The 27,515-nt window shown below is 34.2% G+C and overlaps 1 protein-coding gene across 1 annotated transcript in view; it reads right to left on the bottom strand.

Annotated features, from left to right (window-relative positions):
- LOC132546531 (inositol 1,4,5-trisphosphate receptor-like) overlaps nucleotides 1-27,515 on the bottom strand; it is a 111,149-nt gene that overhangs the window by 70,214 nt on the left and 13,420 nt on the right. The window contains exons 2-9 of the mRNA XM_060210250.1: nucleotides 23,046-23,116; nucleotides 6,379-6,503; nucleotides 6,047-6,133; nucleotides 3,128-3,286; nucleotides 2,499-2,597; nucleotides 966-1,055; nucleotides 273-419; nucleotides 1-96 (exon numbers count right to left, since the gene is read on the bottom strand). Coding sequence (XP_060066233.1) covers nucleotides 1-96; nucleotides 273-419; nucleotides 966-1,055; nucleotides 2,499-2,597; nucleotides 3,128-3,286; nucleotides 6,047-6,133; nucleotides 6,379-6,503; nucleotides 23,046-23,116 — 874 coding nt within the window. The remainder of the gene's footprint in view (nucleotides 97-272; nucleotides 420-965; nucleotides 1,056-2,498; nucleotides 2,598-3,127; nucleotides 3,287-6,046; nucleotides 6,134-6,378; nucleotides 6,504-23,045; nucleotides 23,117-27,515) is intronic.

Genomic DNA, 27,515 nt, shown 5'->3' with positions numbered 1-27,515 from the left:
CTCAGCAGCTAAGTACTGTCCTGTAGCAAGATGTTTAAATCTATACAAACTCATCCACTGACCAGCTCCCCCACGACAAGGGTCATGTTGTACCACCTGGAAACCAAAAGGTACAATTATGGTGCAAGTCCTGAATGTGTAATGCAAAAAAAAAATGTCTCCTGCAAAATGAATCCAACAATATCCAACAAAAAATCACTTTGTCAATCTATTACAAAAAACAATCATAATGTTCGTTAGATGTTTGACTTAAGGGACATTATCGTAAATACCTCTATTTCCCACAATGCCTTGGAGCTAGTTGCTGTGGTGGCAGTCTGTCGGGCGGTGATCCTAAGGAACACAAATTGCTGCCTTTTATACTCGTCACACGTCAGAAACATCTGTTCCTCAGCATGAAACAACCGTACCACATCACCCTGTAATGTTACATCAGACAAAAACATCCGAATTAACAATAACCTTAAGGAATAATACTACATAGCTACTTATTCAATCTTGTTCCAGGGACACATTATTCAGCCAAATTGATAGAGAACTTTGTACCATACACCTATATTGTACCTAAAGGTTTTATTTCTAATTAGTTATTACTTCTTCAGATCCATGAATAATAAAAAAAAACACACAAATAAATGAATTCTGAGAGTTTTAAAGGCTCTGGGACTTCAACCATTGTTGGCTCTATATATTGATTTTATGTCAAGTAAATGAAGGGATCCTACTTTCTGGAAAATAGCGACAACAAACATCAAATGCTAACAATCAAAATGGCAGCCTACAAATCATGCTGTTTTTCTTATCAGTCCTCTATGTTTTGAAAAAGAATCCCTCTTGTACTACTTAGTATTAACAAGGACTGTTTCAGGATGGATAGCAAATACATGTCCAAAATGTTGACAACAGACCACAGACAAAATGGGACTGGAATGTTTTTACTGGTCTAGGTTATTAAAGGCACTCACCCCTTTAAGAACCTCTTCTTTGTTTTCTCGATAGTCCATAAACAATGTCATCTTCCAGCATGCTGGGCTTGCTGTATTTACAGAGTTCACCTGAAATAATGTCACTTTTCATAGAGTAAATTCAAAAATTACAAACATTAAATCCGTCGTATCAAATTAATAAATCCACAAAATGGAAGTGCATTATGTACAGCTTAGTATATAATATTTTGACACTACAGAATCACATATCCATAAAGATAAGAATATATTAAGAATATTAAAAGGACAAAATATTTGGTCAAATTTGTAAATAAAGTGAAACCCGCTTATTATCATGTTCCATTTGTCTGGGAGAAATGTGATAAATAAGTGGAATGTAACATTAACAGCCGACACATTTTTTCTGGATGTCTGTTTAATCTTTGAAATATCTAGACTGCTATCATAAATTATTGTGAATGATCATAAGTCATATTCACAGTTTACATGTGGTCAGATTTATATGTGACACTACTAAGTCATCAGCTGATGTTTTGTCATATAATTTATTCATCCATTACTGTATAGGCTTCATAATGGGGCATCATTGCAAAGTTGATATATACAGTGTGTACCTCTGCAACTTCGATAAAATTTGTTCTGAAGATCACAATTTGAGCATTGCTGAAAAAAACCAGTGTTCACATTTCATTGACTTTTAAATTAGTGGCTATTTTTAATGGCCAATCAGATGTCGTGAAACACAGCATAGGGAAAACCCGGTTTCAGAAAACTTAACTATCACCTTACCAGTGCTCGCAATGATGTGCTGAAGATAAATTAAACAATCAATGATTTGAAGAAAGATTAAAATGTCAACACTCTGATGTTATGACCGATTAGATTTTTAGTCTTCACTACTTACTATACATTATTTACCCTGAAGGAATCATCTGAGAAAAGTGAGTATGATATCAGCAAAGACGTACATGCCCAGTGAAGCTTTTCTGGGCATGTGTGATGACTTTATATGTTTATTAGGCCTAATCCAGACTTCATTTTGCAAAACTTGAAGTTCAAATCGGTTATTTTAGTATCTTAAGCTTTGTACCAGAAATGTGTTCTGATAAATGATGGTGACATATGTAATGACAACATTGACATGCTGTGGTTTGGTGTCCCAAAGGTCATTGTAAAAAGAAACATAACAAAAACAATTTATTGTAAATTGATTATTTTCTGAAATGTCTTTTGCAAAACGATCTTTTTTGTTTCAAAGTTGATCCCAGTATGCATACTAAAGACTCATTTTCAAGAAATTTTAGTAGCATGTCAGAAAACTTAACAGCATGGCACCCATGCCAACATCGGTTGCATTGTGTAAAGTTTCAAGTGACAAAGTATTTAAAACCCATTTCAAGACTAGGAATGAGCTAGTCATTTTAAATAAAAAAAATGCACTATACTTCCTTTGACCTAGCTGGACCTGCCAAGAAAGCAGGTTAAACTTATTGTTTGAGAGTCTTCTCCGATAGCTGTTCTATCCTCTATTGAGTAGAGCAAAACACCAACCTCCTTACAGCCTGGCTTGTCGATAAGTTCGTAGGTACTGGCATGAAGAGGCTGTCCAGCATTGACTGGGTTGAGCACCACCTTGTCCCCTACCACCACCTTAATAATAAAACAACATCTCAACAACATATGATTTCCTTTATACCATTTCAACTCTGATTGAAACCCAATGCTACTTTGAAGTGCAGTGATAAATCTACATGTGAGTCGTAGAATTCTTATGGGACTCATTGAATTTTTGGAAATACTTCTACTTTATATTAAAGGTAGGTCAAAAGTACCAAAGAAAATAAATTGTTGATTGATCACTGGATGGAATATTTTTTTCTTTTTCTCTTTTTTTTCCCAATTATTTATTTAGTTTTTGAGATACTACATGAATGCCACCTCTTCTATGTAAACTGAAATCTGATCAGGTGTAGAACTTGACATTATGATACTAAGTGATATATGTAAACAAAATCTGGAGATTCTCAAGATATTACACTGATTCAGTATAGCATGCCACAGTCTGACCAGACACAAAGTGAGTAACACAACCTGTCCCTCTCCTTAAAATGGCTTGGTATATTAACATGAAGATATTCAATAGACAATGGAGAGCTGAATGTATCCATTGTACAACATACCGGATCCCCTGCCTGTCGAAGCTTGTAAAACGGCATGATATAGAACCAGGAACCTTCATTTCCTGCCGTATCCAATGTCACTCGCATGGCATTCTTCTCTAGTAAGGCAGGTAGGCGCTTGTTTACAGTCAAGTACTTGTTACTCTTTAGATGGAGTAACTAAAACAAAAGAAATTATACAATTTTTTTTTCTTTATTCTACACTTTTGATGGCATAACTGAATAACTGAAACATAACATTTGTACTCATTTACATTAGAGAGACACACTAAATGAACCTTTACAAGAACAAAGGTTGTACACAAATCTTCATTTGGGCAGGTAATGTCTCTTTAGAAATAACAAAATATTCTGATTTCATAATCATGACAACGAACCAACACCATCACCTTCGATCCATACAACATTCCAACCCTCTAAAGATACCAGTCATGTTAATGTTTACACAAATTTGGTACAAAATTCCCTTCATGTACAATATGTGTTTTGAAATAGACCCCATGTATCAAATTTATGAGACATTAGTGATCACTTGTTATAAATAATAGACCACCAATAAAGCCTTTCATATAATGCCTCTAGAGTTGACATCAATACAAGAAAGACTGACTGTAGCCCAATCTACTTTCACTGTACTACAGCTAGGACCAAATTTCAAAGCCATCCAGATGGAGAAATAAGAACCAAATCCAATCATGCCAAATAGATCACAGCACCATATAAAATGCATTGTTCTGACAAAAAAGTGCTGTAGTAATTCTTTGAAGTCCATGGCATTGATTGATTTTACCCCCTCATAATAAAAACAAGTGACATTCATCACATTTGAAACAAACAATAATGAATGTTGATATTTGCAAGGTAATTTTTTGAAAGAGTTATCAAATTTCATAAATGTCAAGAAAATATCCAAAGTAATAGAGTATTAGTTTCACGTCTGATCAAAGGTATCATTGTTTGCCATTTAGTATACATATGTCATCATCATTAATTGATGTACATTAAATGACTATTGATTATTCTAAAGAAAATATCTCTGACAAAAAGTTACATGACAATATTGATTTGCTGTATCTGAGACTTCTCGCCAGAAAACTGGTATAATATTTTTTAATAAATCATAGAAAAAAAAAATTGTTCTTTGTCTTGGAGGGACATGCTTATAGTTGAAGCTGTTGGTAATTACAGATTATGCATGGAACCAGTGTGGGTTGTATGTGATGCTGGCACCACAATCAATAACCACTTGATTACTGCCATGTCTGCTGGGAGAAGGTATAAATATAGTTGACTTAGTTATCAGTGTCAATCACCTGTGTCAGCAACTCTTATCATCTGCACTGAACAGTTATGATTCTGTTAAGAGGAAGTCAATGGGAATTGTGTTTCCTAAAATAGCTCCTTTTGTAGATGTATGATTGACATTTTCTAATTGGAATTGGTGGCTGGGGAAACACTGAAGCCAATACATATATATTATAACACATGCATCCAAATATCATTGCCTCAAAGGCATACTTATTCAATTCCATCTCATAGATTCTTTTCTTATCCTCTTGTTGCACTATTGTTGAAGCTGAAACCCAGCAATGTTTAAAATTCTCTATGTAAATAAGATAATCAAATTTGTTGAATAAGTTTTATCTTATCACCAAGTCGAGTGAATTGATAATTGGTTATTAATCACCAATTTAACTTCATAGCCTACAATTATTGCCTTTTCATTTAATATAACGAAAAATTCAGAGTTACTCTAGAGTACTGACTTTCTGTGAACTAATTGGGTTCAGCTATTGATTTGCCACTTAAACAGGTTTTAAAGACATTCTGTTAACAAGGTTCAATCATTCACTTGTAACTAATCAAACTAAACATTTTGCTAACAAAGCTTAATTACTGACTATTCACTAACTTAACCAGATATTCTGCTTACAAAGCTTAATTACTGACTTGTCACTTACCTAATCTTACATCCTGCATACAAAGTTAAATTACTGACTTTTTTATAACCTAACCAGACATTCTGCTTACAAAGTTAAATTACTGACTTGTCATTAACCTAACCAGACATTCTGCTTACAAGGTTAAATTACTGACTTGTCACTAACCTAACCAGACATTCTGCTTACAAAGTTAAATAACTGACTTGTCACTAACCCAACCAGACATTCTGATTACAAGGTTTAATTACTGACTTGTCACTAACTTAACCAGACATTCTGCTTACAAAGTTAAATTACTGACTTGTCATTAACCTAACCAGACATTCTGCTAACAAAGCTTAATAACTGGCTTGTCACTAACCTAACCAGACATTCTGCTTGCAAGGTTTAATTACTGACGTGTTAATAGCGTAGCCAGACATCCTGCTTACAACGTTTGATTACTACCTTGTCACTTATCTTATTTCTTGTATATGTTGTATCCTCATGAGATTTTTACCATTATGTTCTATTTTCTAACTTCAGCTATTGTTTCTGTTATATAACCAAGTTATCATGTAATATCTTTAAATATTTACATGTAATTGTCACCAAACTCTACAATGTAGTAACCATAAAATCCTTTAAAGCCCTATATGGTTTTGAAAGTAATTTGTTAATGGAACTGACCAGCTTTTAGACACTAAGTTAACCATGTTATAAATGTCAGAAAGTCAATCAATTTGTGTGATGACATGTTAGAAACCTCCAGAAAACAATAACAATTTTGTACGTCCAAATGCCTTATCTATATAAAACCATTGGGGGCAAACAATCTCTGTGGAACATAAAAACATTCTCAGCGTTAAGTAATTGAATTGCACCAGCAGTTTAATGTCCAGAGTTTGCAAAAAGCAAATTCTTGATGTCTTGTAGCATTAACAATTTCTGAAGGAAATTGAAGATGGCATAAATGTTGACTCAGTACAAAATTTACCTGGATTACATTGCCATACTGAATTTCTGATCCCAGCTGTTTCTTGTTTTCGGCCTCATTCTGTTTTTTCTCCAATTCTGCAGCATGCTACAATGATGAATTATCACTTGCTAATGCTAGTTTCAGAAATAGTTGTTATAAACAAGTGTAAAATGTAATTTAAGTGCAAATGATGACAACACTTCATGTTTTCATACGGTATGTGAAATAGACAAATGAAAAATGTGTAGGCTTTTATTCTGTTGTTTCATCTTTTTCTTTTAACTTCAAACATTACTAGGCTATCTCAAATAAGTTGCATTGAGGTTTTTAAAATGAGAGAGAAAGCTTACATGGAGTTTTTTCAACAGAACTGTATCTGGAGCACTGGTGAGATTTGTACCTCCGGTACGTTGAGCGGTCCAGAACTGGTTCTGAGCAGAATACCGGTTCATAGGACATATCTTGAACAGGCAGTCTACAAAGATAACAATATCAGCATAGGTTAAACAATTATCATAAGTTTGCAGCAATTAAAGCTTTCATACAAACAAACAAGATTTTCAGTGAAATTGATGAATGCTCCCCAAAAACGAATTTTTTGGACACAATATTTCAACAAAGGTCAATAATTCTGTGCAATAAAGGGGTTGCAGGCCCTGATTTGGTATCTTGCACATTCTCCTAGTAGGGTCAAGGTATGCACCAAGTTTCAAGATCCTTGCTTACATGCAAGCAAAAGTATGCTCTAAGCAAGATATTCTTAACAAAGTGCAATAACTCTGTACCTAAAGGGATCCGGGCCCTGAATTTGGTAAACATAACATTGTTTTAGTATGATCAATGTATACCCTAAGTTTCCTGATCCTTGCTTAACTGTGAGCAAAGTTATGCTCCATACAAGAAATTTTTAACAAAGGGCATCAACTCTAAATAAGGGGTCAAGGGCCCTGTGTTTGGTACACTACATATTTTTTGAAAATATAATCAATCTATCCACAAGTTCATTAACCTAGTTTAATGCAAGCAATTGAAAGTTGAGTTCTAAACACAAAATATTTACTGAATTTGGTACACTGCACATTGTCTTAAAATTATTTATGTAAACAAGTTACGTTATCCTAGTTTAAATGCAAGCATAGTTATGCCCCTTGACATTAAATCATAATAAAAGGCAGTAACTCTGTAACTGAGGGATCAAGGGCCCTGAATTTGATACCCTTCATATCCCCATAGTATGACCAATATATACACCAAGTTTCATGGTTCTTGCTTACTTGTGGGCATAGTTATGTTCCAGACACAAAAGGATGCACAGACAATACTACCCCAACATTTTTGGGGAACATAAAAATTAAGTATCTCTGTTGAGAACTATTATTACAATAACAATCAATGGATGGAGTGGGCACTTCCACTTTTAGATCTTGATCATTTATATACAATATATGAGCATATATTGTTTTGGACACATCTGAACCCAAGGGTTTCTGCCTACAATGGATATTATCATTTTCTTTATAAAAATGAAAATGAATAAAACACATATATCATCTAAATTTTCTTTTTTTTCCCCCTTTATTACATTCAAAAGAATATGCATGCATATATATACAAAGGTATTCACATTTTCCTGTTAAATCATTTATTAGTATTTTGAAACTATCTTTCTTTCATCATATTGTTTATTATTATTGGATATTAGACCTTAAAATTGCTATCATCAAAGTGGGAAGAAGATACCCAGAAAGTAAACTGCCAATAGTAAATCAAGGCAGTATGAACATACCCTATAGTCTCATCCATAAATATTTTTTTTCTTCTGCTTCAAAATTTATCATTTTATTATCCATGTCAGAGCAATCATTCTAACACTGAAAATCTATCATGATTACACCAAGTCATCTTATATCACTTGGGTTGGTTAAATTTCTCCTCAGAATGAAATAGCTGTATGCATGTCAGTTGTCATATAATGATATTCAAGTAATAACCTACTCAGATGGCACTTGAAGCAGTTCCATTATACATGCATTAGGACTTTTTGATAATCACAAAGCATGTGCTCAAATACACATGTACATACAAAAAGATGAACAAATATGAATATTTTCCACCTTGATTGATGTCATTTGATACCAACTTGCCTTGTTTTTAAATTTCTTTTTCATATTCCTAACATATGTTTACTAAATGAATACACATTCCATGTAAACAGTGGTACAGAGGGCATCTAAGTAAGAAAAACAACTCTGTCAGTTCTATACACCGTAGCAATTTAATAAGAGTAAGCATGTAGACCTGTCAAGCAAGGACAGGTGATATAGCAGCAGGTTAATAGATTCTTAATGGTAGGGCAAATATACACAGGCTGTATGTGATGTAATTAGGCATAACTGCTGAAGACAAATGTATCCTATCACATAGTATCAGAGAGAGTCTGAGAAGATACTATCCTGACACTCAGTCATTCAGAAATTGTAATAGTAGGTACACACATAACCTCCACTATACAATGTCAACTCTCATTATACAAGTTTAATATAACAAAGGAATGTATATATAATTACTTGTATGTACACAGTCATAAATGACATATAAATCATAAGATCTAAAGAAAACTGTCATCAACAGATGACAAACACATATAGACAAACATAACTGTTTCATGAAGCAGAATGTCTACTTAAGCCCTGGTTTAATTCATTAGAAATCACTGCACTCTGTCTACAACAAGCATAATATGACTAAACAATGACATAAAAACAAAACTGATTAATGCAGAAGTTGAAAGATTTTTACCATTCAAAGTATTTGGGCATGAGATTAGACATACATCATACATGTAGAGACTATAGCATTAATAAATATAACTGTAGATTTACAAATTGAGAGAACCCTATGCAAACATGTATTCAAGTCCTGAACCAATCAATTTTTTCCTAAGAGATATAAAAGCAACAAGCCATCAACAGAGGTTTGAAAACATCGTTTTCCAAAAAGCTAAATAAATTTTATAAATGCCTTTGTATCCAGAGTCTTGTATTTATTCCCTTTTAAATGAGATTTGTGAAATAAAAAAAAATTGTGCATTTAATTATTTATCTAATATGAAATGGAAAATCCATATAAAACACTAACTGATCAGGTGACCAGAAGCTATACATTTTTTTCTGTACAAAAAAGACAATTTCATGTTTTAAACATGTAAAGAGAATATCAGAAAGGTATATTTTCATTGTTTTGAGAAGGGATTGGAATGATAAAGACACTCAAACAGTTGTATGAAGAATGATGAACAAGTGATTGTTTGTATCAGACAGATATATCCTCATAAAACCTGACAGAAGGATAGATAGATACCAGCAGGTTTTGTAAGATTTTCAATCAATATTTTGTGTGATGTACGTATATTGAATGTCATGCCATCTTAACGATCCCCAGTGAAATCATTATAATCACTTCAAGCACACGGTGGAGCCCATATTGTCCTCAGACTTGTCATAAAGACTGAAAGACTGACCTGGCTGGTCTAGTCTATCATTCCAGCTGTGGCAGCTTATACAAATGCCCAAGAAGGGGAAGGACTGAGGAGATGGACAATTAGGTCGACAGATTTTTTATATACATAAAAAATAAAGGGGAAAAACATTAATTTGATGATAAAACAGATCAAAATTTTATAAAACAGATCAAAATTTTGATAAAATCTACAGAAAAAGAAAGATGTTCAGAACTAATTTGACTTTACCAACATATAAAAAGAAATCTATTGATTATCCAATATAAACAAAATGTTCAGCACAAATATAGCCAAATGGTTGTTTTCCAGTGACAGTCTGTACATTTCTGAACACAATGTGACAAAACCCTTTCTTGCCTTTCAACTGTGTAGGATTTGTTATTTGTTAAATACCAATTATTCACAGTTAGGTATGACATGTTCAATAATCCAAACAATCAAGTGATTTTAATTATAAAACATAATAGAAAAACTTCCATTTGAAAGATATCACAGCAGCAGATCTGCATCTATCCAATAAAATCTCACAAATCTTGCTAAGGAAAACAAAGTTGTTTTATAAAAGAAAAGTACACAACACACTCAAATCTTCAGACCACTTATACAACTCAAAACTGCACAACAAGACCTTTTATCCAATACAAATAACCGTAAGATATATGTCTCTGTTATTACACTCCAATACTTTAATTCCAGGATGTTGCCATTTGTTATCAAATTCCAGACTATATGATACCAGGATACAATTTGTATCTTTGACCATAAGATACAATTATCATGAAATTGGCAGATAATCAAGCAATATGTTATCGAATAATACAAGAAAACCCAAGCAGTTACTTAAGTATTTTGTATAATTGTAACTGGAGCCAGATCCACCTGAGACATGAAGGATGTGCACACATGTAGATTAACATGTAGATAATACTGATGCTACTTCCTGGTTACAGCGCAGTGAATGTCGAACATACACATATCTGCATGTATACATTAAAAAGATCACTTCCGGCTAAAGTTTAACTTTATATAAGTCCTACACCCTATACAGTTTTTGTTAGAGCAAACACTGTAACTAAATGATTCATTATTTAGATATTCAAATTATTTGTAAACATGTTGACATTCGGAACTGTAAATGTAGTCAAAATCTGCCAAAATTGATACTGTATGTTATCAAACATTAAAAGCTAATAGTACAGGTGAAGTGAAAGTATCGTACTTGCTGCTCTCCTTGCAGGATCTTATGAAGCAATTGAATTTGGAATTTGATCTTTTCCCTAATATATCCCTTGACATGGTCTCTGAACTGACCTTTAGTTAGATTCATCCTTGTGAGAAGGCTTTGGGTCATGTGTTGTCCAATGTCTGAGATATATTACAGTCTTTATGAATTGTAGTTACTATTCTCAACTTAATTCTTCAGCATTCTGGTAGAGTTGCCCTTTGTCAGTAAGGTACAAGGTGGTGTGTCATACTGTGGTACTTCCGCTGTTCACTTCAGTGTGATAGCACTATAAGTTGGCTTCAGTTCCGCAAAATCATAGGGAGGCTACTCATATATATTGCAGCAAGTAATAACACTCGGCAATTAAGCACTCATCTTGTACAAAAAGGGAGGCCATCTTTAATTATGACTATAGCTGTTGATCAAGGCATTAATATCATATAAATAGAGCAAAATCAAACCAGATCATTTCAATTTTGCTTCAACCATTTTGTTTTTAAAAGCAATTTTACTTCATCTGCTTGTGTAGAGCATCAATAAAGTTTATTTGACTTCAAATCCAATACCACTTCCTTTGTGGAAAAGTTTTTCAACAGATTACTGTACACCAAGAAAATTATGTTCACATCTAATCTCAAAAGTCAATCTTGAAAAAAAAATCTTTTATGCAAATGGAAATACACTAAAGGCAAGACACTTTAAAACTCAAGAAATACAGGAATTCTCTTTAAATGCCCTTGACCTTCATTACTCAAACGCAACACAAAGTCACCTAAAATGTTCACAGTAAAGCTAACACTGTTACTAAACCTTTGAGTTTAGATGAAATGTCAGAAAGCCATATATCTAGCTGGAGTAGCTTATAAATATTCATACAACCTTGACTACAAATTCAATGTAAAGATTGTTCTTAAAACCATTCACCTCTATATCTGTGTTAAAGTATGACAAGAGGCCAAGTGACCTTGACAGTCACCAGCGATAAGCAATATTGAACCTAACGGTTAAACGGAAAGTAGCTTTCAAGTGTCATGGCAAGGAAATGGTGACATTGATGATAGTAAGCCAGTGTCAATACCTGCATACCATCAATACTGCCATCCTATAAATGATAAATAAATCTTAAAAAAGTTATTTCCAGTGAGAAATAAACAACAATATGCTATTTTTCTATAAAAATTACAGTGAAGTTAACCTCCCCTGAAGGAAGAAATATGGGAGCCATTTTGGTAATTAAAGCACCATAAGACGCTTCCATCCCAGAAGAGCATTTGAATCAGCCATATCTGGGTGTGAAGAAGAAGATTTTGAAATTTAAGTCAATATGACCCCTTTTGGCCATGCCTATTATTATTATTATTATTACATTCTTAACAGCCCATCAACACAATAAAAGGTCATTAGGGCCATCAAACAGTAAAACACAGCGATCCAAAAGGAAATAACATTAAACAAACCAAAAGGTAAAAGACAATTGTTGAAAATCTTAAATGGATATGTTAACACAAAAGATTAAAATGGTACATCATTGTCTATTATATAGACCAATATCTTTCAGGTAATGTAGAGTTTTACAAATCTCAACAGTTTCAAAAAGGGATTTTAGACATGTAATGTTACAATAAAAACATTCTCTAGTAGACAGAAGGTCAATGCAGTCCAATAAAAAACGTTTAACGATGAATGGCTCATCACATCCTATGCACCAAGGATTATCTTTGCCTTTCAACATATATGAATGTGTAAGGTATGTATGACCCATCCAAAGACGGGCAAGGACAACTTTGTCTCGGTGGTTGTCTCTTTAGCCTGGAGACCATTCACTAATAACAGGGTTAATGGAGTGCAATATGTTTACGGTATATGTTTTCCTTTCCTCCTGCCACTGAGCTTTTATAATTTGTTTAATTAATGGTTTAAAATTGGTAAAATGAAGTTGAAAAACAACAGGTGGTAGTGATATAGCTTCCTTTGTGGCATGATCTGCTTTTTCATTGCCTGGTATTCCCATGTGCTCAGGTACCCAGCAAAAAGCAATACGAAAGTTAAAATCAAGTTCATGATATTTTATTAAGGTATTACAAATGAAAATATTTTCGATATTAATATTGCTAAGACTTTGTAAAACAGAAAGAGAGTCTGAATAGATAACAGCTCTCATACTTTGTTTTGCTGAATATATTCAAGGGCCAGGTACATAGCTCACGCTCCTGCCAAGAATATTGAGGCGTTGTTCGGTAGCCGGCATCCATAAGTTTCATCTTGTGTAACCATGGCCGCAGCAACCTTATCATTGTCTTTTAAACCATCAGTATATAAATGTAGAAATATTTCATATTTTAACTGCAATCTCGAGAAGGATGAACGAAAGGTGTAACTGTATGTGTCTGATTTAACCATTTCATGAAGTGAAAAGTCAACTTCAGGTGAATTCATGAGCCAGGGTGGAATTTCTTTCGTTCCAAATGACTGAATTAGGTTAATATCATTATTGAGTTTTGTAAAAGGGCTGAAATTCAAATACCAAATGATGGAATGGTTTTTGGTTTGTTTTGAAACAAGGTTTTATATTTCGAATTTGACAAAAATGCATACAAACTGTTTTTAATTGTGATCATCTGCCCAAATTTGTAGTTGATTCAAACATTGTTGAAGTTGTCTTTCGATGGTATTCATATGCTTAGATCAATAGCATATGATGAAGTCGTCAAGATAAAGAGCGCCCTTCATTGAAGGGGGTAATGTTTTGACAATATTGTTAATTTTAAGTCCAAAAAGTGTAACCGAAAGAATGCTGCCTTGTGGTACACCTATTTCCTGCTGATGAACATCGGAAGTGGTTGTTCCATTCTGGACTTGAAATACTCAATCTGATAGAAAATTTGAAATAAAGATTGGTAGATTACCTTTAATACCTATATCGTGCAGATCTTTCATTATGCCGTATTTCCACGTTGTGTCGTAAAGAAAACAGCAACCAAGTGCTCCTTGTTTAAAGCCTCACACACAAAGGTTTCAAGTCTAACCAAATGATCGTTGGTACCTCACTTAGATCTAAAACTGCTTTGTAGGGGTGATATTATACAATTGTATTCCAGATACCAAATTAATCTTGAATTGGCCATGCCTAACAGCTCCAGGGGGTTAGTCAGGATCAATCTATCATAACATCTAGCCATCTTCCTTCACTCATAATTCTAACCAAGTTTGAAATATTTCCAATAGAAACTAACAAATTATACTTGAAAATCTTTTTTCCCTATCTAAACTATAGTAAACTTTACCCCCTCCCACAGGGAAATGTGAGACCCTTGGGCCATGTAATTCATAATTTTGGTAAACCACTTTAAGATGCTTCCACCTATATAGAGCATTTGATACTACTATATTTGGGCATTGGGAAGAAGACTTTTTAAACTTGAGTCAATCTGACCCCTTTTGGCCATGCCCATCAGCCCCTGGGGGTCAACAAGGATCAATATGGGCATACCACCAAGCCATCATCCTTTGCTTATAATTCTGATTAAGTTTGAAATATTTTCAATGATAATTAAACAAACTTAAATAAACTATAGTGAACTTTACTCTTTCCTTACAAGAAAGGTGAGTCCTTGAGGTCACAAAATTCATAACTTTTGCAAACCACCTTAAGATGCTTCCATCCATGAAGAGTGTTTGATTCTAACCTATCTGGTTGTTGAGCAGATTTTTAAAATGTGAGTAAATTTGACCCTCTTAGCCCTGCCCCTCAGGCCCCAATGAGGTGGGGGCCATATTTTTCACTTTTTTTTTCATCTTAGACCAGGGAAGGTTTCTGCAAAATTTCATTGAAATCTATTCAGGAGAAGAAGTCGAAAATGTTAAATTGTAAACAGACACACAATGCATGACCCCAAATGAAGGTGATCGCAATAGGTTACCAGGAGACTTTGTCTCAGGTGACCTAAAAAGTTACATCAATGCTCCCTATGCATTGCACATATTATCTATATTGACCAACATCTTATCAGAAATAGAACTTCAAAGAAGTTTATTCAGTTGTCACCAATCATTTCATGTCAATGATCACACCGAAATGATAAAAACTCAAATTTTTTTTTAAAGCAACTTTATAGCTAGAATCTATCATTTTACTGACTTTGGACCACAAATCAATACAGACCGATATTTACAAAGTCTTTACACAATGACATGTTATCATGGGCTTGAGTAGAATACTCTAAATTTAGATCTGAAATCCAGTACAGACTGTAAATATATCAACATGATTCTCTGTTATCAAAGAAATCCACGTCAATTAGATCAAGAACATCATCTTTTTTATACCATATTTCAATGACATCAGAAATTTCAAATCTACAGATTTTTCACAGCATTCCAAGCCATAATTTCAACAAGAACTTCACACCCAGTGTACAAGAAGCAACTCTAGATATGAAAACCTAATGGGTTCCCCTCTATACATCTGAGGTGGTACGTGTATTCTAACCCGTCTAGCAAGTCATTATACAGAAGGCTGAAAACGTGATCAATGTAGTCCGATAGTTTACACACCTGTTAGGGCTAAACCTTTAAATATTTACAAGTTTTCACTTCATTTTAAATAGTGCCCCACTACAAGCCCTGTGTTTGATAAGAACCTTATACAGTATATGTAATCCACTACACAAAAAAAAGTAGGAGAACACAGTGGGCTGCTCTTTGTAAAATACGAAAGTATAAAGCAATGTTATAGACATCTCTTGTGTTCATTTAGGTAAACTCTTATTCATCCAAAAACTCTTCTTTCACATCCATCAAAATATCAATGACAATCTTTAAAGGTCTAGGTTTTCAACACCACTGGTTTTAATATAAATGTATCCATACACAGCAAAACTGATATATAAGTGCAAGATTTAAAGGTACCTCCAGGATTGTAACCTCCAGGTAATCTTGCTTATCAAAACCTGTGGGTTGGACTTAAATCATCTGATCTTTATAATCTACCTACAAGTTAGACTTTTGGGATATGATAATATAATCTACAGGTAGTTGATTACTTTTGTAGGTATAATGCTCCATAATATGTAAACAGATTTATCAGTTTCCTTTTCTATGTGTTAATGAAGTGTCACACTTGCCAATGTCAAAATTCAGGAACAGGCGACATTTGAATAATTGTGTGTTTTTTTATGCAGCAGTAAGCCTAAACAAAGCTCCAAACACTAACATACTGGAGACAAAACAAACTGATGGTCATATTGGCTAGACTGTGTTCTCTACAAAACACCATATATTGTCTATGAAACACAAATCATCAGACATTTATTGTACAACAATTATCAGATATGAAATAATCTGACACCTAAGAGGCTCATGGAAGTGGTTTGTATATTATAACAGAATTAATGAATACTGGTACATAAACAAAAGCCTAGCTTGAAGTAAATTAAAATGAAACATAAAAAACATTAAATGGAACAGATTTTTTACTGAAGTAAAAAAACAAAATCAGTTTTTAAGGGATTTTCTATCCAAGTTACAAAATGTCTGGCTGTTTTGTCCCTTTTAAAACTCATTCATTGAAATCTGGAACTGAAAGATCGCTGGATCCTAGATTTTTTCTGCTGGGATCACTATTTCATTTCTTCACTAGGATCATTCGGCTTATTTTCTGTTGATTTTATGATTTACATATATATTTCATTGTGTTTGGCATACAGCAATGCAAACTTGCTATGACACAATCAGGGCTGCATGAGCATTTGTAAATCAATCTAGCAAAGGAATTCTGCAAATTATATATCATGTTTCTTTAAATGGTAAACTGAGGTGTACAATTTCTATAAGAACATAAGTAGATGATTTTGCACAAATATTGGTACCCTCAACCTTTCTCAACATTTCAGACACACAATGTTAATTGAAATTGTTATATAAGTATGCAACATATATTAAATTTAATCATTTCATCAAGTTAAAAAAAAATTCAATCACCAATGCACCATCAGGATCACACCTGATTCTATTACTATATCTAAATATATCATAGCCAAGATCCAAACCAACTTTTATCTTGAAAACATCCAAAATAACCATGGTTCCTTCATTCATTCTCAGCAAAACAGCTGGATTGTTGTAAGTTGACAGAATTTATCAGGAACTTTTATAAGAGAGCTTTCAGAGGGAGAGGGTAGGGTGGAAGGGGGCAGCTGGAGCTTGTTACCTCAAAGTTTGATACTGGACAAAGAGAAACTAGGTCTTTTTTAAAAACTACACCCAAAATGAATAAGATTCTTTCTTCCTTCCTGAGAGAACATTACATCAAATCTGAAAACTTGTGAGATTATTCAGTTCTTCATCATTTACACACTTTGCTTTAGCATTTATGGACAAGAAAATTCTATTTTGGTAAACACCCTATATATATTTATACAAAATCAATAACTGTTTTCCTCTTCCAAAGCTTTCCACACATTATTTGATCTAAAGCTGCAGTTAGGTGTAACCAAGACAATTTTGATATCAGTCACTTTCTTTGACCTTTGTTGAATTATATTTAAAATCAATAAGTTTCATTCCTGATGTGGCCCAAACACAACGTAGCTATTTTCACTTTGAGAGTTTTCTGATTTAGAAGTACAGCTGGAATGAAAAAATTAATTTAAATAAACCACTTCAATTTGACTTTGGATGTGGACCTTAACTAAATTCAACAAAGATGTGAACTGTATTGCGGTTTTGCAAGTATGGCTATAAATATCCAAGATGAAATTAAGATTACAATATATACAAAGCACTTCCCTCTTTACACATGTAATTCATCGACTTGCCTCTTCCTGCTAAGTGTATCAGGTGTCCAGTTTAGCACACCAATTCTTTATTTTCATGAGCAATGCATTTAATCTATTTACCATAAACAAATAATCATTCAAGGAAGAATTTAATCAAATAATAATAATGTGTCTTAATGAAAGTTTTCAATATTTGGTGATTCCACACTTAGCAATATCTTGCAGCTAATGGCCGCTACGGACAGTTTATTATTTAGTGATGTCCTAAGAAGAGTAACATCCACTTTTCTGAAACCATGACATTGTAACACAGGAAATTGTCAACTTGTACAAAACTATACAGAAAGCATAACCTTTATGCATCGTGGGGATGCAATAGTTATCAGTAAAGTATTGAAGATTTCGGATGTGTCATTCATTGAGATCTGAGATCAGGGCTAGCCATCATATGCTGTTGTTGAACAGTCCTTCAGCACGACCTTTTACCTCAACATCTCTGAATAGCAAGTGATAATCTTCTTGCATGATTTTCAAGGACAAGGATATCCTGCTTCAAAATAACCTTTGCTGTTTGCAGGACAATACACACAGCATAAATATCACATAACGTAGGAAAAGATAGAGCCAACACTGGGTATGCTTGATCTGGTAGGTAATGGATTCCTATTGAGCTCGTCCATCTGGATACCCAAAAGCATGGTGATTGAAGGAAAAGTAAATATCATAGTACAACAATTCAATAGGAATCCTAATTCATGTACTTAAAAGTAAAAGAATTTCTATGTAACTTTGCCCTGAAGAGCACCCAAGTTGAAGGGAAACCTGTCAACAATAGATTGATGAACTAGACCCCTTCACCTGTTGCAACTGGCTTCTACCACTCATTTGACATAACCAAACAGTGTCAGAAGAAAAATTGATTTCATCCTTTTCAACATCATGTTTTACATTATATATGAAAGAAGGCTGACCTTCAAGACTAAAGGATACAGCTCATCAATCAATCAAAAGGGTCACCTAGGCTTCCAGTAGTAGACCTAATGTAGTCACCTAGGCTACCAGTAGTAGACCTAATGTAGTCACCTAGGCTACCAGTAGTAGACCTAATGCAGTCACCTAGGCTACCAGTAGTAGACCTAATGTAGTCACCTAGGCTACCAGTAGTAGACCTAATACAGTCACCTAGGCTACCAGTAGTAGACCTAATGCAGTCACCTAGGCTACCAGTAGTAGACCTAATGTAGTCACCTAGGCTACCAGTAGTAGACCTAATGTAGTCACCTAGGCTACCAGTAGTAGACCTAATGTAGTCACCTAGGCTACCAGTAGTAGACCTAATGTAGTCACCTAGGCTACCTAGTCGTAGATCTAATGTAGTCACCTAGGCTACCAGTAGTAGACCTAATGCAGTCACCTAGGCTACCAGTAGTAGACCTAATACAGTCACCTAGGCTACCAGTAGTAGACCTAATGCAGTCACCTAGGCTACCAGTAGTAGACCTAATGCAGTCACCTAGGCTACCAGTAGTAGAACTTATGTAGTCACCTAGGCTACCTAGTCATAGATCTAATGTAGTCACCTAGGCTACCAGTAGTAGACCTAATGCAGTCACCTAGGCTACCAGTAGTAGACCTAATGAAGTCACCTAGGCTACCAGTAGTAGACCTAATGCAGTCACCTAGGCTACCAGTAGTAGACCCAATGCAGTCACCTAGGCTACCAGTAGTAGACCTAATGCAGTCACCTAGGCTACCAGTAGTAGAACTTATGTAGTCACCTAGGCTACCTAGTCATAGATCTAATGTAGTCACCTAGGCTACCAGTAGTAGACCTAATGCAGTCACCTAGGCTACCAGTAGTAGAACTTATGTAGTCACCTAGGCTACCTAGTCATAGATCTAATGTAGTCACCTAGGCTACCAGTAGTAGACCTAATGCAGTCACCTAGGCTACCAGTAGTAGACCTAATGCAGTCACCTAGGCTACCAGTAGTAGACCTAATGCAGTCACCTAGGCTACCAGTAGTAGAACTTATGTAGTCACCTAGGCTACCTAGTCATAGATCTAATGTAGTCACCTAGGCTACCAGTAGTAGACCTAATGTAGTCACCTAGGCTACCAGTAGTAGACCTAATGAAGTCACCAAGGCTACCAGTAGTAGACCTAATGCAGTCACCTAGGCTACCAGTAGTAGACCCAATGCAGTCACCTAGGCTACCAGTAGTAGACCTAATGCAGTCACCTAGGCTACCAGTAGTAGACCTAATGTAGTCACCTAGGCTACCAGTAGTAGACCTAATGTAGTCACCTAGGCTACCAGTAGTAGAACTTATGTAGTCACCTAGGCTACCTAGTCATAGATCTAATGTAGTCACCTAGGCTACCAGTAGTAGACCTAATGCAGTCACCTAGGCTACCAGTAGTAGAACTTATGTAGTCAACTAGGCTACCTAGTCATAGATCTAATGTAGTCACCTAGGCTACCAGTAGTAGACCTAATGCAGTCACCTAGGCTACCAGTAGTAGACCCAATGCAGTCACCTAGGCTACCAGTAGTAGACCTAATGCAGTCACCTAGGCTACCAGTAGTAGACCTAATGTAGTCACCTAGGCTACCAGAAGTAGACCTAATGTAGCCTAAAAGATTTACAATAACTACACACTAAACATCATATAATTCATTTCAAGCTGATGATAGAGTTCCATTGTTATATTAGGAGGGACCAAATGTGTTTGGTTCAACTCATTTTGGTCTCAGTACCTGCAAGGTCACAATATGCAGCTACTATTTGTAAATAAACCCAAATACCTAGATCGTCAGTTTACAATTCCCTTAAATATGGCTAAAGTATCATTTTTTTTATGGTGGAGTTTGAATATCAATAAAGTAAAATTAAATGAAATCGACTAAATTAAGTACAGTTTAGAAAGATCAAACCATTTTGTCTATAAGACATTTCCAGTTTTATTTTTGACCATGTGGGCAAAATTATATCAACAGCCTAGGTATGTTTAGGACTAAGGGAGTTTGGTTTAAAATCTAGTAGTTTGTGAACTTAGTGGGACAATGATCATTATTACAGTTGAAATGGGTGTACATGGATATATAATGAATACTATGCTATGTTTCTGTTACTTTTGATCACAACAACAACAACAAAATATGCTATATCAAGCTTCCTTCATTCCATTAAAATAGCATTAAGTACTGTATCCTGGAGTTAATAAGCAATACTCTCTTTGGTGGGGCACTAATTGTTAGCAACCAGATCCAGCTCGGAGAAAGGAGAGGATGACAAGTTTTACATAACACTGTATTAGTCTGTGTACATTCTGTTTACTAACACCACATAAACAGTTCCAGAGACTTACAGTACGCAGTATACCAAAATCATCATATGATCCCCTAACTGACTCCAGTTTTCATAAACTTCTTCATCTTAAAAATGTTGATTAATCAAGTTTATCCTTTAAGGAAGTTTTTTTTTATATTTTGGACAGTGATAGTAAAGGGTATTTTCATGAAATTTTTTCAGCTAAGATTTCCTTTATCAAGTATCAAACTGTTTATGAACTGAGACCAGTTTTACAAATCCTTGACAGACTTTTCCTTCAAACAGTCTTCAATGACCCCACATATAATAGGTATACCTCAAAAAGTAAGTGAGGAAAACAATTACTAAATTCTGTCCAGATGTGAAACCTCTCACCAATTCTCCTTCTGTATATTACTGTAATGATCTTGGTTTGTTTATTGTTGCGTTCAGTCTGGATTCAGTTATCTGACCACATTGTAGTAAACACCTTTAATCAACGCAGTTCATCCGAGGTAACAACTGTTGCAAGGGTGAGTGGACTGCCTTCTGTCTGTTTGGAATGGCAAATATCTTGAATTTATAACTTCCAGTGCATGAAAACAAGGACAAGACAAGATCAACTCTTCTACAAGAGTCTTTAATCTTGTTCATTACTTACATAGTTTCACTTACATGTACTTCCATTATCCTATTGTGAATTTTACATTTGAAGAAAGTAACCTTTCCCGTCCAAAACCAAATTTGTAAACATATTTCATAGTTGATGTAGTTTAATGGTTACCATCATTATGGTATTGGGAATGATGTCCTTGGGCGAGACACTTTGCCTTATACACGTGGTGAGCCTCCCATGTGTTGTTCTAAGAGGTAGCCAACAGCTTCTACAAGGAGTCCCTACTTTAAAATGACAAAAGCTATTCCTAGGGCAATAAACCCAGCAAATAAACAAACAATCCTTCAGCAATGCAAAGTTAGATATGTCTTAATTTGTTGCTTGTAAGTAAGTATGCCTGATGCTAAATGTTTTGTTAATGATGTTGGTTCTAATTTTTGAAACACGACATCTTATAATGAAACAATAAGTTTGTTTGAAGAAGTAAAAGGTGTTAACCTGTTTGGAACACCTGGTCTTATTTTCCTTGTACTTTCTAAAGAGTATCCTTCTTAATTTTTCTCACTTTGTTCATAATTTTGCCTTTGTTAATGATTCTGATTTCGAATTAAAATTTTGCTGACATAGTTAACAGAAAAGTATTTGGGGGATAGTACCCACTCAAAATGAATAAATCATCTATGACTTCAGTTCAACTGCAGCAAAACCCAGACAGATTTCTAATTTGATGCACTACTTCACCGTATAGATTTATCCTAGCAGAAAATATGAAACAACTTCTTGCTGACTGCTGCTCACACACATAAAATTAACCTACATCCCAAGTTGAAACTTATCTCATATATCTCTCCCTATGAATTTTCCCAGGTCCAATGATTAGCAGTTAGCTAATCAGGGATAAAATATGGGACAAATTCTAACACATAATTGGTACTAATGTGTTTGTGTCAATTTATCACCACCAATCCCGGTGATAACCATCAATGGTTAATGTCTGAACACCACAGAAATGATTATCTGTTTTGATCTCTTTCTTTTCTGTGAGAAATACATATTTAGAACAATTCTCTTTTGTGTGATACGAGTTATCTGAAAATATAAAACTCTTTTTTAATATGCTTTCTAAAATTTAGGGCTGCAATTGATGCAACCAGACTACTGAGTTACACAGCCAAACATCCTTATAAAATTGAGATGTTATAATGACATAGTAAAGTACATAACATGAAAAAAGTATGATTTTTTCTGCAAACATCTCATTTCAATATTGTAAATTAAGAGCCTTATGTTACTACTAGTCTTAATTACCAGATGTCATATGTGAAAATGTCCACTAAACCTGCATTTATTTGATAGAACAGGACATTTATTATCTTTAATCCCCTCCAAACAAGCTTGGCTTTTTTTTGCCGAAAGGATCTGTTATAAATTTTTTTTTTTTAAAAACAAATTTTGTTTCATTGTCCCAGCAATCTGTTTTAAACATAATCAAGGGCTTGTTTTGTCGGATTTTTTTAACAGAGAATAAGTGCTTCCTGTTGTTTCTTTCCCTCTAGTAATTTTACCTCTGAACTTCTTTGGAGGATTAGTAAGGTCACCAGCCTCTGGCTGTACCACACATCTGTTGTCTACCAACCTGTAATATAAACAACATCAGTGTCAACTCAATAGTTCTACAACCTGTAACATATACAACATCAGTGTCATTTCAATAGTTCTACAACCTGTAACATATACAACATCAGTGTCACTTCAATAGTTCTACAACCTGTAACATATACAACATCAGTGTCATTTACAACCTCATTGTCATTTCAATAGTTCTTCAACCTGTAACATATACAGCATCATTTTCAACTCAAAAATTGTAGTTCTACAAATACTGGTATATAACATCAGCGTCTACTCAATAGTTCCACAACTTTTAACACATACCGAAATACAACATTAGTATCAACCTCTATAACATGTAAAGCACCATTATCAATTCTTCAACCCTTAACAGGTAACACCTGGGTGATAACTTAAATAACACCATTTCTACTTCAAAAACTTCTGTTTATTTATAATGTGCAGTGATAAATAAATTAACATGTGAGTCCAGAGTCCTGTTTTGTTGGGACTCAAAGAATTTCTAAAAATACTGAAATCTTACTTATTAAGACTCATTGTTTTTAGCAATAATGCTGTAAAGGCTTCATAAAAAACATATTGTATAATGATCATTGAATGTGAATTATTTTCTAATTAAATACCTAAAATGTAAGTCACATAATATCTACCTCAAATATCTATTTATATGACAATTACAGTTATCTTCTGAATTTTATTGAACCTAATTAAGTTGCCTATGTAATTACATAATTAAAACACCACCACACAATGTTATATAAATTTCATAACAATGTGTATTCTACATTACATTGTACTGACACTTTAACTGATTTCTATCAACACTTCCTAATTTTCTCTATGGTTTTTCCAAAGATCATCCACTACAAATTAACTAGGCCAATGTGGACACTGAGCTCCCAAGTGATTTCTTTTCTTCATTGGATCCAAAACGGAGAAAACATAAAGTGGTTATGACATCATTAACAAATGAACAGAATATGGGTTTTCTAGTCGTTCATAATGGAGGCAAACTAAATATTGCTTTCGTACATACAAGTGCAGTCACTTTCCTACTTGAGCACAAAGTAAGATATAAAATATGAGGGATTATATGATGGATGCCAGTGTAGATATTTCTCTACTGGGACATGAATGTCTAATGTACATTATTGTCATGCCACAGTATCAAAGTCATGTCACTGAACTCCAACCATTTAGGGACAAGGTTGACATTTAAATTAGATACATGTACATATGATCAATATCATCTTTCACAGTTATGCACATAAAACACCACAATGAACCAATTATCCCTACATTCAGTAGATCTTAAGTAACCACATCTATCATGTAATGGGCTTCTGTAGGATTGCAGTGGAAAAGACACAAGCTAATTAATACAAGGGCGTTCCTGCCTCAAAATGACCCTGGCTGTTCACAGAGCAATAAACAAAGCATTTTTTCACAAATATTATCAACGATCTATTTTTTGAGAATGTAAATAATAGTAGGGTAGGACTAATTATCAACATCAATGAAACTTAATTGATAGGGATAAATGAGAGAAATCAGGACACCATCAAGTTAAGAGAACAAGATTTAGAGGATGTAGAACAATTTACATGTACAACACTGTTGCAATGGTAGATAAGACTATGAAAAGCTAGATGTGCTTTTATACAACTGAAACATGTTTGAAACTCAAATAACGTCTCGAGGGGAACAAAGCTGAGGCTATACAAAGCATTAGCAATACCAGTTTTATAATAGGGATGTGAAATATGGAAAATGAATAAAGGGGATGACAAGTTGGTTGATGTTTTCCACAACAAATGCCTCAGAAAGATTCAGTGCAGTACAGTGGCAAGACCACTAAGGACAGAAGACATATTGGAAAGAACAAAAACAGGGCATCAGTAAGCGAGGCGATAAAAAGTCAGACTGGAAGTGATTGGGTGTGTTATCTGGCAGGACAAGAACGACTACAATGGTGCATTAACATGGATCCCAGAAGGAATCAGAAATGAGAACATCCAAAGACGACATGGAAGAGAAGGAAGAGAACGGTAAAGAAGAAAGGAGATGAAGCAGACTGGAGATCCTGGTACGAAATACGAACAGTGGCAACAGATTGGGAGAGATGGAAAAGCTCTGTGAAAGCTTTATTTGCCACAATGCACAAAGTGGATTGGTAACAGGTAACAGGTAACCACACACAGATATGCTTTCTGTGTTATGTTTAGGTTTTTTTCTACATATTAAAAATATGTAAAACATAATTCATGTTTTTGTGACATTGCTATGCACAAAACTTCTTAAATTCACTGTTGGAAGATGGAAGAATGCCAAAAATTCCCCTGTGAATATATTTCAAATCAAACAACAATCACAAATGTTAGTACTTGTATTGATCATATAATTTTAAGCTACAAAATATTTCTCCGTTATTGTTTTAACATACTACACATTACATGATTTCGACATTGTATTATAGAATGATCATCACAATAAAACTATGGCAGGTTAACAGATGATCTTAGATAACAGCTCAAAAATAAGAATAAAAAATTGACATTACGTGATCAACCCACAACCGCTTTTAAACATCTCATCAATATAACAGAAACAAATTTCAAGTGCTTAATGTTCCAAGAGATTTCTCTGTGAACACTATATAACTTGCTAATGGAGAAGCCTTTATTGATTCTGGGAGTTAGATCCCCAGTATTAACAGGATGTGATGAGCCAACAACATGAGCAGGATCTGTCTGTGTACATCACACAATGCACCCCTGATAAGCTCAGATGTTCCCCTCCAAGTCTTCAGTCACGATCAGAACATCAGCAGCTATTGTTAGTGAGACAAAAAACTAAGGCAATAGACGTGTAGGTGGAGAACCCATAAAAGAAGATTACTCTTACCTAATATTACAAGACACTCTTCAACATGCCTTACACTACATCATTAAAATAAGACAGTTTTACAATTCAAGGTATTGTAATGACTCCGCATTACCAAAAACTGACTTGCTCTTTCCCTGAATAAAGATTCTCTACATGATTACATTTTAAGAAATTAAATTTCAATGAGTTATGAGTTAATGTAAAATCCACTCCAGACATGTAAACAGACTGACCTATAATTGACCTACACTGATGATCAGGTAGCACTCAAGTTTTAATCTAAGAACATATTGGCCTGTCATAACTCTGTAAGTAGTTGTCTGCCTCTGCTGGCGAGTTATTGTTATGTGGCAGTGTAATTTATCAGTCTATAATTTATTGTAGTATAGATATCAGGACAAGGAAAGCCATCAAACTCTAGATCATATTTATACTACCCTAGTTCAAATTTTAATACAGGCATTTCATGAAGTTTGTTGAAAATTCCAAATATCCACATTGAACGATAAACAAATTAAACAACAGTTTGGATACTTCCATTTGGATCATGGAAACCATTAGTGTTAGGATGTCTAACATTAAAAACTCTCAAAATATAGAAAATCACAACAACACATTTTTCTTTATTTATACCTACATTCCATACAACACATGGCAAAATATCACAGAATGTGATCAGTACAAACCAATTAGTAAATTGGTGATATTTAAAGATGATAATGATACTAACATTACAATTTTTTTGTTTTGTTTTTCCCCCATCATATTAGTAAATATCCATAGCTAATATGAATACCACTAGCAAATAGCAAAGGTTGAAAACAACTTTATATGGCAGCCCTACGGGGCACAATATTTATGTCAAATTATGGAGATGATCATGTCACCACATGATCTGTATGTTTATAATCATATCTGTGTTAAATTGTGTTTCAAATTTTCAAGATGATTTTTTTTTTTTTAAATAAATTTACATTTCAAACTTGAATGGATATCCAAACTTATAATGGACTTGCAGAAATATGGAAAATAGACTTATGTTTCCACAGAACAATTCAACATGACAGATTCATCAGTTCATTTAAGGTATGCCATTCATCTTTCAAAATTTTTTACAAAATGCAGTTTTCGGTATCAACAATTTGTAAGAAAGATGAGAGCTTAAAATCAATCATGTTTGTATTTATGATACCATCAAGTTCTAAAAGTTCCTATAAACAAACAGTAACCATTATCAAGTGTTCCGGTTACATAAATATTTGTAGAACATCATGAACAGATGGACTATTCCTTTTCAAAGGTATACTGACATGAAGCATTTAAGGTACAGGAACAAAATATGTCCAAATATAATTCCAAATTAAAATTTCAATAAATCAATCTTTAGTCCAAAGACTTATGTCTCTATAATGGCCTTAGATTAATACCATGTACTATCAAATTTCCTTTTCTAAAATTTTAGATCCATTCTCATCATGAATGCTGCTGAAACTAATGAAGCGTCCATCCTCTGAAAC

Source organism: Ylistrum balloti, unplaced genomic scaffold (assembly GCF_031769215.1).
Source record: "Ylistrum balloti isolate Yb309-2 unplaced genomic scaffold, AGI_CSIRO_Ybal_v1 Utg369894, whole genome shotgun sequence".
Taxonomy (NCBI): domain Eukaryota; kingdom Metazoa; phylum Mollusca; class Bivalvia; order Pectinida; family Pectinidae; genus Ylistrum; species Ylistrum balloti.
The sequence above is the reverse complement of the archived record's forward strand: the minus strand, read 5'-3'. Positions and strand labels throughout refer to the sequence as shown.